The sequence below is a fragment of the Populus euphratica genome, unplaced genomic scaffold (genome assembly GCF_000495115.2).
Source record: "Populus euphratica unplaced genomic scaffold, PopEup_1.0 scaffold101.1, whole genome shotgun sequence".
NCBI lineage: Eukaryota > Viridiplantae > Streptophyta > Magnoliopsida > Malpighiales > Salicaceae > Populus > Populus euphratica.
Genome location: NW_011499894.1, coordinates 888,969 through 901,358, shown reverse-complemented (window position 1 = coordinate 901,358; position 12,390 = coordinate 888,969). Strand labels below are relative to the sequence as shown.

Here is a 12,390-nt window from a genome sequence, read left to right as displayed (position 1 = left end):
CGAACAGTGTTCCGGTTTGGATTGCACCGACATCTCTTTTCTAAGTTTGGCCATCTCTTTATCCTTGCAATTTAAGTTCTTGAAGTCATCAATCAATCCTTTCATTTATGTGATAGGCCTGCATTAAAGATAGACATTTATCACAAATTATAGGTATCTTATATTATTAGATATATTATTATAAAACATGCTTTAGTTAAGGAGTTATTGATACTTCAAGTGCAAAATGATGATATAAAACCATGATAAAAATACACTTTTAAGTACTAATCACAAAGCTTCAAGTATTTTCATTAGAGTTAACAAGTTTCATATACTACATGAAATATAATTTTTATGTCCTCATCTTGCCTTTTCACAATTTTATCCTTTTGTTTTAATAGTTGAAGGTGCTAGGTGTGCTGTTATTTCTGCATGGTTTTAATCAACTCCTTATAAAGGCCATACTCCATAAGTTTGACATTTTTTTTTCATATATTGTAAGGTTATTTTGCTTTTCTCCTATTTTCAGAATTCAATAGAATTTATATTTTTAAATTTAGCCTTAAAAAATGACATCATTTTTAGATCCATGTGCACTTTGGATCCAATAAGATATATACTTGATAAAAGAAAAATAGGGGGTAGGGAGTTTAATAACATTCATATAGATGAACTCGTTTACGATTGAAAATGAAGTGCTCATTTTACGAATGATACCACTATAAACCATTAAAATAAATAAAAGATGTAGGCCTTAACCATTTCTTTTCATACATGCTAAGTATTTTTTTTTTTGTGCTAGTTATTTCAATAGTTTGTTTTTCAGTTTCTTCTTCTCATGCCTTTGAATTTGGAACTAAGAAGAAAAGAGTGAGAAACTTAAATTATCTTACTTGCTTTTCTAGCATTATTTCTAAAGGATTAAAATTTCTTTATTGAAACGGGGTGTTGCTAGATATTTGTTGATTTGCACAATAACATTGTTTTTATTTTGTAACTGATATTATTTATCGATAAGATTCGACTGCAGCCTGTTTTGTCAAATATAACTTTACAGATAATAATCTAGATCTCAACTCTATTGATTGTCATTGCATATTTAGTTTATTTTTGTTTACCTTTTCATTTTTATTAGACCTTCAGCCACAATAATTTACTACTAAATCAACTGCAGCACCTTATTCTTTTTTTTTCCGGTCTTGGCTGTTAAGATAACTATATTTCATATGATATCTCACTACCAAGTTTTGCGTGGGCTTTTGACTTTTTACAATATATTCTACCTAACTTTAATTGGTTAAAGTCAATTTGCATTCCTTGGGCTTAACTATTGTTTAGGCAACTAACTTGCCTAGCATTGTTTTTCTTTAATCCATATCACTTTAGTTAGATCAATCGCTTTGATAGATTATGGCTTCTCAAATTTATGCTTCACCATATCTTTTTTGCTAACATAATTTATCCATTACTTTTGCTAGTTTAGGAATGTGCTCATAGTTTCTTTTATTCAAAATCTTTCTCGTTCTAATAAGTTATCTAAGCCTTTCTAATAAATTTACATCTATCTTACTTGATACCTATGATTGCAATCATATCTATTTCCATCTTGCATTCTCATTTATGATATTACAAAAAAACATTCTATAAACTTGCTTTATTGGTAATGATATATGTTTTTGTAGGCTCTATGCTGCTTTGGATTAGTATTATTTAAGAATAATTTATTTATGAAGTTAACTACATTTTTTTATGTTTATGCTTTTAGTTTGGTGGCACTAGGTTTTTAGATATTGGTTGAATATCAAATAATTTGTATTTGAATTGTGTTTTGTGATTTCATTACTCTGTTATACAATGAAAAATTAATATAATGCATGGTGGAATCTCTCTTTTGATCTATCAAAACATGCTCTTAATACTTTTGGTGTCATCTATGATTTAATTTCATTTCCAGTTCTTTTCGTATGCCATATAATTATTATTATTTTTTTATGATGACATGTATTGGAATCTTTTACTCTTGAGATTTTTTCAAAGAAATACGAAGCTTCTAATCTTTTTTCCTCAAACTTTTTTTTTAGTTGCTTGATGATTCATATTTTATTTACATGATATGTATCCATAGACGATCATGCCATGTATGCATTGGATATTATTTTGAAGCTTTTTCTAAAACTCATTTCCTTTAATAGCATTCGACTTAACTTTTGCTATTAGTGTTATATCCAACTCCTTTTAATTTATTAAGTGCTTCTTTGCTTTAGAATTATTGGATAACAAATATTTTTAATTAAAAATATTATTATTTAAGCACTCCATTCATTGCCTTTTAATGAATCTAGATCCTACTTGCATGCTAGGAAAGTTCTTCATTTTCCCTCTTGCTATATGATTTAGGTTTCATAAATTTATAGTTGACAAGGAAGCTATGTCAAGCTTGCATGCACCAGTCCAACTAGTATCAACCTATAATATGTAAAATTAAGATCATAACACATTGCATCAATTCAGATTAATATTCTAAATTCTTAATTTGAATCACGAGGTTATAATAATTCAAAATAAAATAAATTATAAATTTCAATTATATATCCAAAATATTAACCCAACAAGTATGATTTTAATTCAAATAAAAAAATAAACTAACTTGAAATTATTCAATTCAAACACAAATAAAAAAGTAAAAGTTGAATCGATATAACCCGATTGACTAGATGAGCCAAAAGACAACATGAATGGTTGGTCAAAATATACTTTGTCTTGAACAAAATTCAAGGTAATTTTTTTTTAAATACCGAGATGACAATGTGTTTATCTAAATCAATACAGGTTAACTTTTCAAATCTATGAATTGTGTTATGAGGTCATAATAACCTTGAATAAAAAAATAAAAAAAATTATAAAACTTAATTTTCAACAAACTCATTATCGAATGATGGTTATAAGAAAGATCTAATATAAAAAAATAACACAAAAAATGATATTTCAAAACAAAATTATGAAAACGCCACCGACAATCTTATAAAACATTTCTAAATCCTTATTGCCTTACAATTTTAACTTGGAATAAAAAAATATATTATGAGATTTCTCATAAAATATCAGCCTAATCCAACAATTAAATTGAGAAATATGATTGATATAATAAAATTAGACAATATTTCTTAAAAGAATAAGAAAAAAAATATTTGGTCGGAACATAACCATAACGTTCTGGTCGGAATTAACAACTTATTTTATTTTATTTTATAAATTAAAATAAATGAAGATTTCAAGTGAGATAAAAAATTATTATGAATTGTTTTGTTTTAAAAATTATAATAAGATATACTTACCATTCCAAATGTAACTAATTGAATTGAAGAACCTTTTGAGCCGACACTGAATAAACAAACAGAGCTGTTGTTTAAATCCTAAAACAAATAAAGAAAAGAAAATAATATTTGGTTGAAACTTTTGTATTTGATAATTAATTTTAGAGTTGGAATCTTATTCTTCTCAGTATTTGTTTTTATTATTATAATTTATTTTTAAAAAAAATTAATATAATTTTAATGCATTGATATAAAATTTTTTAATATATTTTTATTTAAAAAAACACAGCATTACAATAGCACACATTAAGAATTATTATAAAAAATAAGAATTATTACAGAGAATCATGATGATATACCAACCAGAAATCAAGATATTCATTAATCCCACAACAATGAACAAACAAACATGATTAAAGTGTCAAACTCGTCATTTGAATTTTGAAATCATCATTATTGATAATTGCCTGGTAGATTTAAATGGAAGAGAAAAAAAATCCATAAGATAAAATTACAGTACGAGACATAGCCGATTCAACCTTGCGAGCCCTGTCCACGAGCTGTCCGAGCCAGGTCAGCCCAACACACGATGATACAACACGGTCAACAGACATCAAAGTAACGGCTAGAGAAGTAAAATAAACCAATTCGGAGGGTAAATAGTCAGAACATGACAGACTCCATGGAAGGAGTTTGTTGGCAGAGGAAAAAAAAAGTGATATAAAAAATAATAATGAGATATGAGTACGTTACAAGATAAATGATTGTGTTTGAGCCTTCAACTATCGAAGTTTCCCCAGTTTAGTCCCTCTACTATGTTGTGTTTCAATATTATCCGTGTTTAATATTTTTTTCTATTAACGTGATCCTTGTTTTAAAAGATGTTAAAAAATTTTCAGTTATAATATTTCTTATGCCTTTTCAATTTTAATATCACCCTTCTAGTTTTGACAATTCTCTTATCCTCCATTAAAGTTTTTGTTTTATTGTTATTATAGCTAGCAGGATATAGAGATCTACAAAGCAAAATGGCAATAAAAATATAAAATTATAATCACAAAAAATCAATTTGAAATAGTTCTTTGAGTCCCTTTTTATCATAGTTAATGAAACATCAACTCTTAAATTTCTAAAATTCTCTATTATATTTTGAAAAAAATAATTAACTAAAAATGAAGGGGTGTTTTAAATAGTAACAACGAGTGTTTTTTAAAGTATTTTTGCTGTATTAAAATAATATATTTTTTATTTTTAAAAATTTATTTATAATATTGACATATCAAAATAATTTCAAAAAATACATAAATCTATTAACTATAAGTTTTAGGTAATCATTGGTTTATTTTTCAAGTAACAATGCGAAAAAACCAGCTTTTAAACATAACTTTGAGTAACTTTCAATAGCTTGGTGCCATATAACGAGTGATATTAATATTATTCCAGCTTATGATTCTATAAATAAAGAGTTATAAAGATGATATTTGAAAACAATATTAATAAAAGGATCAAAATAAGATAAGATAGAGAGTAAAAGGACCAAATAAACACCATCAACCCTAAATAGATATATGTATATATACAGAAAAACTAGTATTAGAAAATTAAAAATACCAAAAATATAAAAAACAAACACCACCGAAAATAACCAATCTCTCTCCGTCTCCCTCCCTCCATCTTTGGTTCGATTTCTTCGATAGTAACCCACGATTGATTCTATCTCTTTGATTAAGGTAAGGTTGTCTCTGAATTTTTTTCGTCTTCTTCTAGATTTATTAATTTAATTGATTTTTTTTCTAATTGAATTTTGAATATTTTTTCTTGCTTTTAGCTTGATAGAAACTACCTGGTTCGATTTTGTTAGTCAAGATCGGCCAGAATTATTAAAGAGGTTAGTGGGTTTATTTTTTTAAAACATTTTTTTGTTTTATTATTTGTGTTTTAATTGAAACCGATGAGAAAGTAAATGAAATGGAATCCTGATTAATTAATTTAAATGAAAACTTTGCATATCATGGCTTCTGGATGCTGAATTCCGTGTGTTAATGGAGAAACTGAGTGTTTTATATTTACCATGCATGTTCGTAGTGAATTTCTCAATGATTTATTGACTTTTTAGCGTTTTGGAGTAAAATTGATGGTAAAAATTTATGCTTTAATTGTCAATTATGTGTTTATGGCTGTTTTCACAGATATTGATCGGTTTAGATGCTGTTTTGGGCATCTGGGGTGTCATTTTATAAGGTGAAAACGATTGTTTTTGTTTCAATTTTGACGAGTAACAGTTCCTCGAAGTGATAGATAGATGACATTTTAGGTAATTAGGAGTTAAAGGTTTTATTTTACCCATGGATGTTTGTTTTGGTAATGATTCTCTCTGTCTCTCTCTCTCCGAGGAGGAAGGTGCTTGATTTGAGTAAAAACAGGAGCAGATAGTGTGGCTCTTGACTGGGAGCTTCAGGACGGGGAGGATGTGTGTTGCATGAGAAGGTCCCTCATTTATTGTTCTTGCATAGGAAGGCATGACTTTCTAGCTGTTTAAACTCTCTCAACTGCTCATGCATATGAATCTCTTCTCATTTGGCGCTGTCTTCTGTCTCCATTGCTTTCCCCTTTATGAAAGGAAGAGAGAGCATATGTCCTGTCTGTGTGGAAACTTCAGTTACTTGTGAACTGGGGTGCCCTTGACGTTGTAGGTAAAAATTAGTTGCTCTTTTTGCATAACCTTGTTTCTCCTTTTCTTTTTCCTATTTGCTATTAGGCAGTTGAACATCCTATTTGTATGCTTGAACCAAAGGATGCATGCTCTCGGTGTGCATGTAAAGGATTGTGCTTATATCTTATGAAAATTAGCATCTGTCTGGCAGCGAATGGGTTGTGGTGTTTGCTCGTGTGCTCTGGTTGTATATCATGAGATGATTTCCTTGCAGGACTTTTGAGAAGATGGAGTCTCATGATGAGACTGGATGCCAAGCTCCAGAGGGCCCCATCCTCTGCATTAACAACTGTGGCTTCTTTGGAAGTGCTGCTACCATGAACATGTGTTCCAAGTGCCACAAGGACATCATACTGAACCAGCAACAAGCACAACTGGCAGCATCATCCATTGAAAGCATTGTGAATGGAAACTCTAGCGGGAATGGAAAAGAACCTGTGGTTGCTGGTGCCGTTGATGTACAAGCTGCACCTGTAGAGGTGAAAATCATTTCCACAGAACCATCCATTGCTTCAAGCAAGCCTTCTGAGATGAAGGCAAAAGAGGGACCCAGTAGGTGTACCGCTTGCCGAAAGCGTGTTGGTTTAACAGGGTTCGGTTGTAGATGTGGAAACCTGTTCTGTGCAATTCATCGTTACTCTGACAAGCATGACTGTCCCTTTGATTATCGGACTGCTGCTCGTGATGCTATTGCTAAAGCCAACCCAGTTGTCAAGGCAGAGAAGCTTGATAAGATCTAAGAGCCATGGACTGAAGTGATTGTTTATGTAATCAAGTATGATTCTTCTCCTTCTGTCCTTGCGTCCTTGTTTAATTGTGGCAGCTTTGTCCTGTCTAGTGTCCTTCATTAATAAAAATGGTTCAGGGCATGATAGGACATTGTCGCAGTCCAAGGAATTTTATATTTCTAGTTGATTGGCGAGGATTCCTTTGTTAGCTCCAGTGTGCAAGTCTTTATCTGTGTTGGTTTGTGGACATGGTTACGGGTTACTTTGTCATGTTATTTGCTGGTTGGTACGCATTTTTTTTTCTGGTATTGCATGGAAAATTGATCTGCCCCGATGCGTATATGTGTACATTTTTCAGTTGTTCATAAATCTTTCAGCAGTTTAATGCTTTTACTCTAGCTATCTGCTCTTCAATGGTCTGAAGCAGTTTTGTGTAAAACCATTTACTGGCAGCTTGTTTTCACTTTCTGCACGATTGTTTGCTTTATATCTGGATAAAGGGTTCCTTGAGCTGTAGATGTCTACCATCAAAAGGCTCACGGGTGTTTCATTTTAGAAACTTTTCATATGTAGTCTTTTGGTGTTATTCTCTGTCGAAATGCCTTTCTTCTAATATAGTCTATTAGAACTGACAGTTCCTATGCATTGCTGATTTTGTGCTAAACTGTTGGATACACTGTCCCAGGATAAAAATTGTGGCCTCTCCTTTTCTCAATGTAATTTGTTGCGTGACTGCTATAGATGATGACTTGGTTTTTGTTCTTATTGCTAAAGGTAAAGGTAGAATTTATTTTCCTCCAGTTATCAACTATCCATCCATTTTTTTCTTGAGTTGGGACAGGCTTCTGGGAGAACGTTTCTTAGGCTTCCTTTGATAGGATAGGTGGTTTTTCCTCGGTTTTTGTTGTGCATTTATATCGGCAAGCTCAGATTATATTAGCCTCATTTCCCTCTTGCCCTTGATGTTGAATATATTTACTATATTCTCTTATTACGTTGTTTTGGTTGTGTTTTATTGCGACCCAAAAGTTCTATGAAACTTAATATGTGTTCAAGATCGGATTGGAATTCAATCGTCAGTTTCATATCAAAACTCCTGTTGGCCTGAACATGCCTAATGGCATAGACTTGAACAGCATCCCCTCCTAGGTTCTCCGCTCTCTCTCACCCCCCGGCACTCATTAACTTTCAGTGGCACGTAATAATTGACACTAGTGTCAATGTTTAAAGTGAACCTCACCGCGAATGAAGTTCTTGAAACCTGTAATGTGGTTAGAATGGTTGTTGAGTATTTGGTTTCTTTGCCTTTTTCTGTACTTCAATCTTTTTTTTCTCGGATGTGGCTCTGCTCATCGGTTGCGAGCTTGATGTGCCCTTCATTTGCTAAAACTTACTGCCAATTGACCTCCTGGATTTTTGAGTTGAGAAGGGTAGGGATAGATCCAGGGTACTTGGGTTCTCGACATGTGACCTTTTTTCGTCTCCTGAAAAAAAAGTGTGATTAGACCAACTTCTGTTGTCATTCCAAACTCCGATGGAGAAATTTTGCATGCAAATGCATTAGTTAATTGATTTTATATGCCTGTGAAAATGTGAGCATACAATAAAGCACTTGATGAAATCCCATTTGAAGAGAGAAGATGTTAGAGAGGCAGTGGAAGAATAAACAATGGGCATCTTTACATTCTGGGGATTTTTGCTTTGAAGTTCAAGTCCAATAGCCCAGCCGCAGTTCTCGTTAGGCCCTCTCCCTACTGTGAGGGATGGGGGAGATTGACTACCATGGGTGGGCTTCATGGCTTCCTTTTCACTTTCAAGCTATGTTTTGGTGAGGTATATCCTTTTGCCCTTATTGATCCACCGCCGTATTCCATCCTTATACGAATATTTCCAACTTACCCTTTTAGTTTTGAAAAAAAATCCTGTTACCCATATTTTGCTAATAGCTCATGAGAGTCAACCGTGTGCGCAACATTGAAATAAAAAGGTGAAATAACACTGCTTTCCACTGGACGTCGTAAGCTATTTTACAATCGAGGGTAATATCGAATCTTTAATGAAATTACAGGATTGAAATAGAAAAAAAAAACAAAAAAACTAGAACTATGTGGATAAAAAAAGTAGGGGTACTCATGGATATTGAGTCGGTTTTTTACTTATAATTGTATTCAACCTAATTTAAGATATACAAAATCTAAACCTGATATATTTCATTATTATTTTTACCCAAGCAGGTTGAGATAATTTTTTATAGATATTACAAATATTTATGAGTTGAGCATATTAATTCCTTTATTTTTTGATGATTCTAAGAAAAATGTTGGGTTGCAATTGTTGCAACTATATAAGACCTCTAAAATGCATATATTAGGGTGACATAAAAACTCATAATTTTTACTTAAAAATAAAAGAAAAATTACAGTCAAGTATTTTATGAAATAGTCAGGGTATAGTATGATATAAAAATAAATCAGTAAGAAAAGACTATAAAATGCTTTTAAGTTTGTAATTTGAGTACAAATATAAAAGTTCAACCTGGATTATTGAAATTTTTATTTGTTTTCTTATAATCTCTTGATTATCAAATAGAAAATATTGGAATTGTAAAATGTATTATTATTCCATCAGATTAAACTTCAAAAGAAACTCATTAATTGCTTGCCAAGAGCATCAATTATATGAGGAAGAGATAAAAAATTGATAAGTAATTAAGTATGTGAAGTTTGAAGAAGAAAATTGAAGGGAGAGAGATTCAATGAATGAGACGGTTGTGGTTGTGATTGTAGGTGTAAATGCTATAAATAAAAAGACGAAGAAAGAGAAAAATATTATTTATACTAAGGATTATATTACATGTATTGGGTTATAGAGGTTAAGTTGGGTTAAACAAGTTTTAAAAATTTTATTTCATACTATTATCTTTTTATATTTATTATTATTTATAATATCTGAATTGAGTTAAATAATACAAATATTATAAATAAACCTGATTGTTTTAACCCTCCTAAGAAAAAAGTGTAATATTGATGAATCTACAGGGGAAATCAAATTCACGTGTTATGTTTTTCTTTTGCGGGGTGAAGTATGTCAAAGATTTATACTCTAATGTGTAGGGGTTAAATCCTGTAACCAAATAATGATAATTGATAATTGGACAAGGAGGACACGGAGGAACATGGCAAGCAAAACAAAGGAGTGGTGTCCCTACCCCCACCGTCTGTTGAAAGCAAAGCTGAGTATTGAGTATTGTTCTTATAGCTTTCTTCGATGCAATAAGTGAAATTTGATGATAGCAAACTTTCGACAGCCCACCACATCATGCCTGGTTTTTTTCATCAAATGACAAAGAGGGCACCCTCAGATCCTTTGTTGGGACTTGAGGGAGGAGGGGCTTCCGTCTAGGGAATATTACACCCAAAATACTAGCTCAAACATCCATAAACCCCTCTCCCCCCACTCTCTCTCTCTCTAGGGAATGTTACAGCCAAAATACTAGCTCAAACATCCACAAGCCTCCCTAGCCTATCTCTCTCTCTAGCCAACAGGAGTTTGTATCTTTATGGCCTTGGATGCTTCAGACGACTGTCTTTCTATCATTTTAAAGTTGACTATTGATTACTATACTAGAGAATATGCATGCAAAACTTTTTGAAACAGGAGATTTGAGTTGTTTAATTATACTTGCAAGTAAACCTTTTAGGTCACTCCTGGTTAAATAATAATAATTATTATTACTATACTACATAGTTTAGAGCATAACTTTTAGTTATTGAACAACGTGTAATTGGTTGACATTCTAATCTGCCAGCCCTACGCCAAACAATGAAATTGCCAATAGAAATATTTGTGGGAGAAATAAAATCAATCCATGGTTATATGTGTTTGAATGGCATAAACGATGTGCCTGAAAAGGGCTGACTCGCCAGCAAAAATTAACGAAGCAGCCCTGCCCTGTATAAGAAAATATTCAATCATTTCTTCGACCACTCTTGATTACATAACAATGGCTCTTGCTAATGATGGTTGCTTGATGCAAAGTATTTGGGATTTGCCTTTAATTTTTCTTGGACCTCTTTTGGGTAAATAGTGCATAGAAATCATGAGCTAACATGGCCTCCTTTTAGCCATCGCATTGAATTAACAATGCGCCGTAGATTTTTTTTTTCCTCTTTTGCGTCATGGGATTGAAGAAGATCTCCTGTGCTGTCCTTGTACGATACAAATCCCAAATGGCAATCATGTTCTTCATTGAAAAGAAAAAAAAGAAAAATCACCCCTTGAATGTTTACTATATTAGTATTTTTCTTGGGCTATATATCATAACCACATTGACTAATTACTCTTCATCTTTCTGAATGATAATCTCTAGTCTCTCAACTGCCATTGCCACGTTGCTTCAAAAAAAAAAAAACTTAGAACTCATTTCGTACTGTAAGAATTATTTTTAAAGTATTTTTTGTTTAAAAATAAAAAAAAATATTTATTTTTAATATTAATATATCAAAATGATATAAAAACATAAAAAAATATTTTAAAATAAATAAAAAATAAAAACAATTTTTTAAAACGTAAAACACAAATGAAACATAAAACATAAATTACGTAATTTATCTTCTTCTTTTTTAAAGGAAAACAAAAAAATTAATTATAATTTTTTAAAAATAAAAGGCATTATAATTGATGATGACCACGAAAATAATCAATTAAATTTCCCCAGTATGCTTACAACCGGAATTCTCACCTGTTTTTTTTTTTTTTTAATTAGCAAGCGAGAACTGCAGTTTTTCTATGTTATTTTTTTTTAAAATTTTTTTTTGTCTATGCTAATTTGCTTTCCCCCACTAAACTGTGCTAATGTTTATACTTTATAAAAAAATCGAATTTTCTTGGGATGCTTTTAAAGCAGGCCTGACAGTGAAAATTTTTAGCAGATCTTTCGCCCCAGGATGCAATAATGGTGTTCTTCTTCCAGCCTTGCACCTTTACATTTTAAAGTCAAGATTTGGGTGAAAAAGGTCAACTGGAAATAAAGTAGGAAGCTGTTTTCCGTTAGTGTTTTGGTGAGTTATCACATCTAAAATAATTAATTTGTAAAGTTACAGGAAAAATAATTTGGGGTTTGCCAGAGTTGAGACTCACAAATATTCTGAAACGCCAGTTTCAGATGTCATATGCGATTCAGCTATCATAAATATTTTCTATGACTCGTATTTTGTATGTGATGTTTGTGATTTTTATAATATACGCGTCCAATCTATTTTATTATCAATTTCTTGTAAAAAAAACATTTATTGATACAATCACAGTAACTAATTCCTTACTATTAAAATACAATTCACATAACAATATATAATATATTAAATCATAAATAATAAATATACACTAAAATTTAAAACAAGATAATATTTTATTAAAAATAAAACTATAATTATCATAATTTTATCATTTTGTTTAGCTTAAGGTTAGGTCTATAATTTATAAATGGATCTGAATCACTCATGGATAGATTTAAAATACTTGTAAACATATATGAAACCCTCGTAAATGGGTTAAGGATACTCGTAGATAGGTTAATATCTCCAATATTTTTATAATAAATAATTTCACCTCATGTTAATATATTTTTAAGATGCTCGGCCTCCTCAATCTTTTA

The 12,390-nt window shown here is 31.2% G+C and overlaps 1 protein-coding gene across 4 annotated transcripts; it reads left to right on the top strand.

Moving 5' to 3' along the window:
• Nucleotides 1-4,894: 4,894 nt before the first annotated feature.
• LOC105131822 (zinc finger A20 and AN1 domain-containing stress-associated protein 8-like) lies at nt 4,895-7,130 on the top strand. Of its 4 annotated transcripts, XM_011034991.1 has the most exons (4): nt 4,895-5,026; nt 5,125-5,184; nt 5,486-5,537; nt 6,224-7,130. In XM_011034991.1, exon 4 carries the CDS (start codon nt 6,237-6,239, stop codon nt 6,747-6,749), a length of 513 nt encoding a protein of 170 aa, XP_011033293.1. In that variant the 5' UTR covers nt 4,895-5,026; nt 5,125-5,184; nt 5,486-5,537; nt 6,224-6,236; the 3' UTR covers nt 6,750-7,130. The 4 variants fall into 4 exon arrangements, with proteins under 4 accessions (XP_011033293.1, XP_011033292.1, XP_011033294.1 ...); XM_011034990.1 differs by lacking the exon at nt 5,486-5,537; XM_011034992.1 differs by lacking the exons at nt 5,125-5,184; nt 5,486-5,537.
• Nucleotides 7,131-12,390: the final 5,260 nt, after the last annotated feature.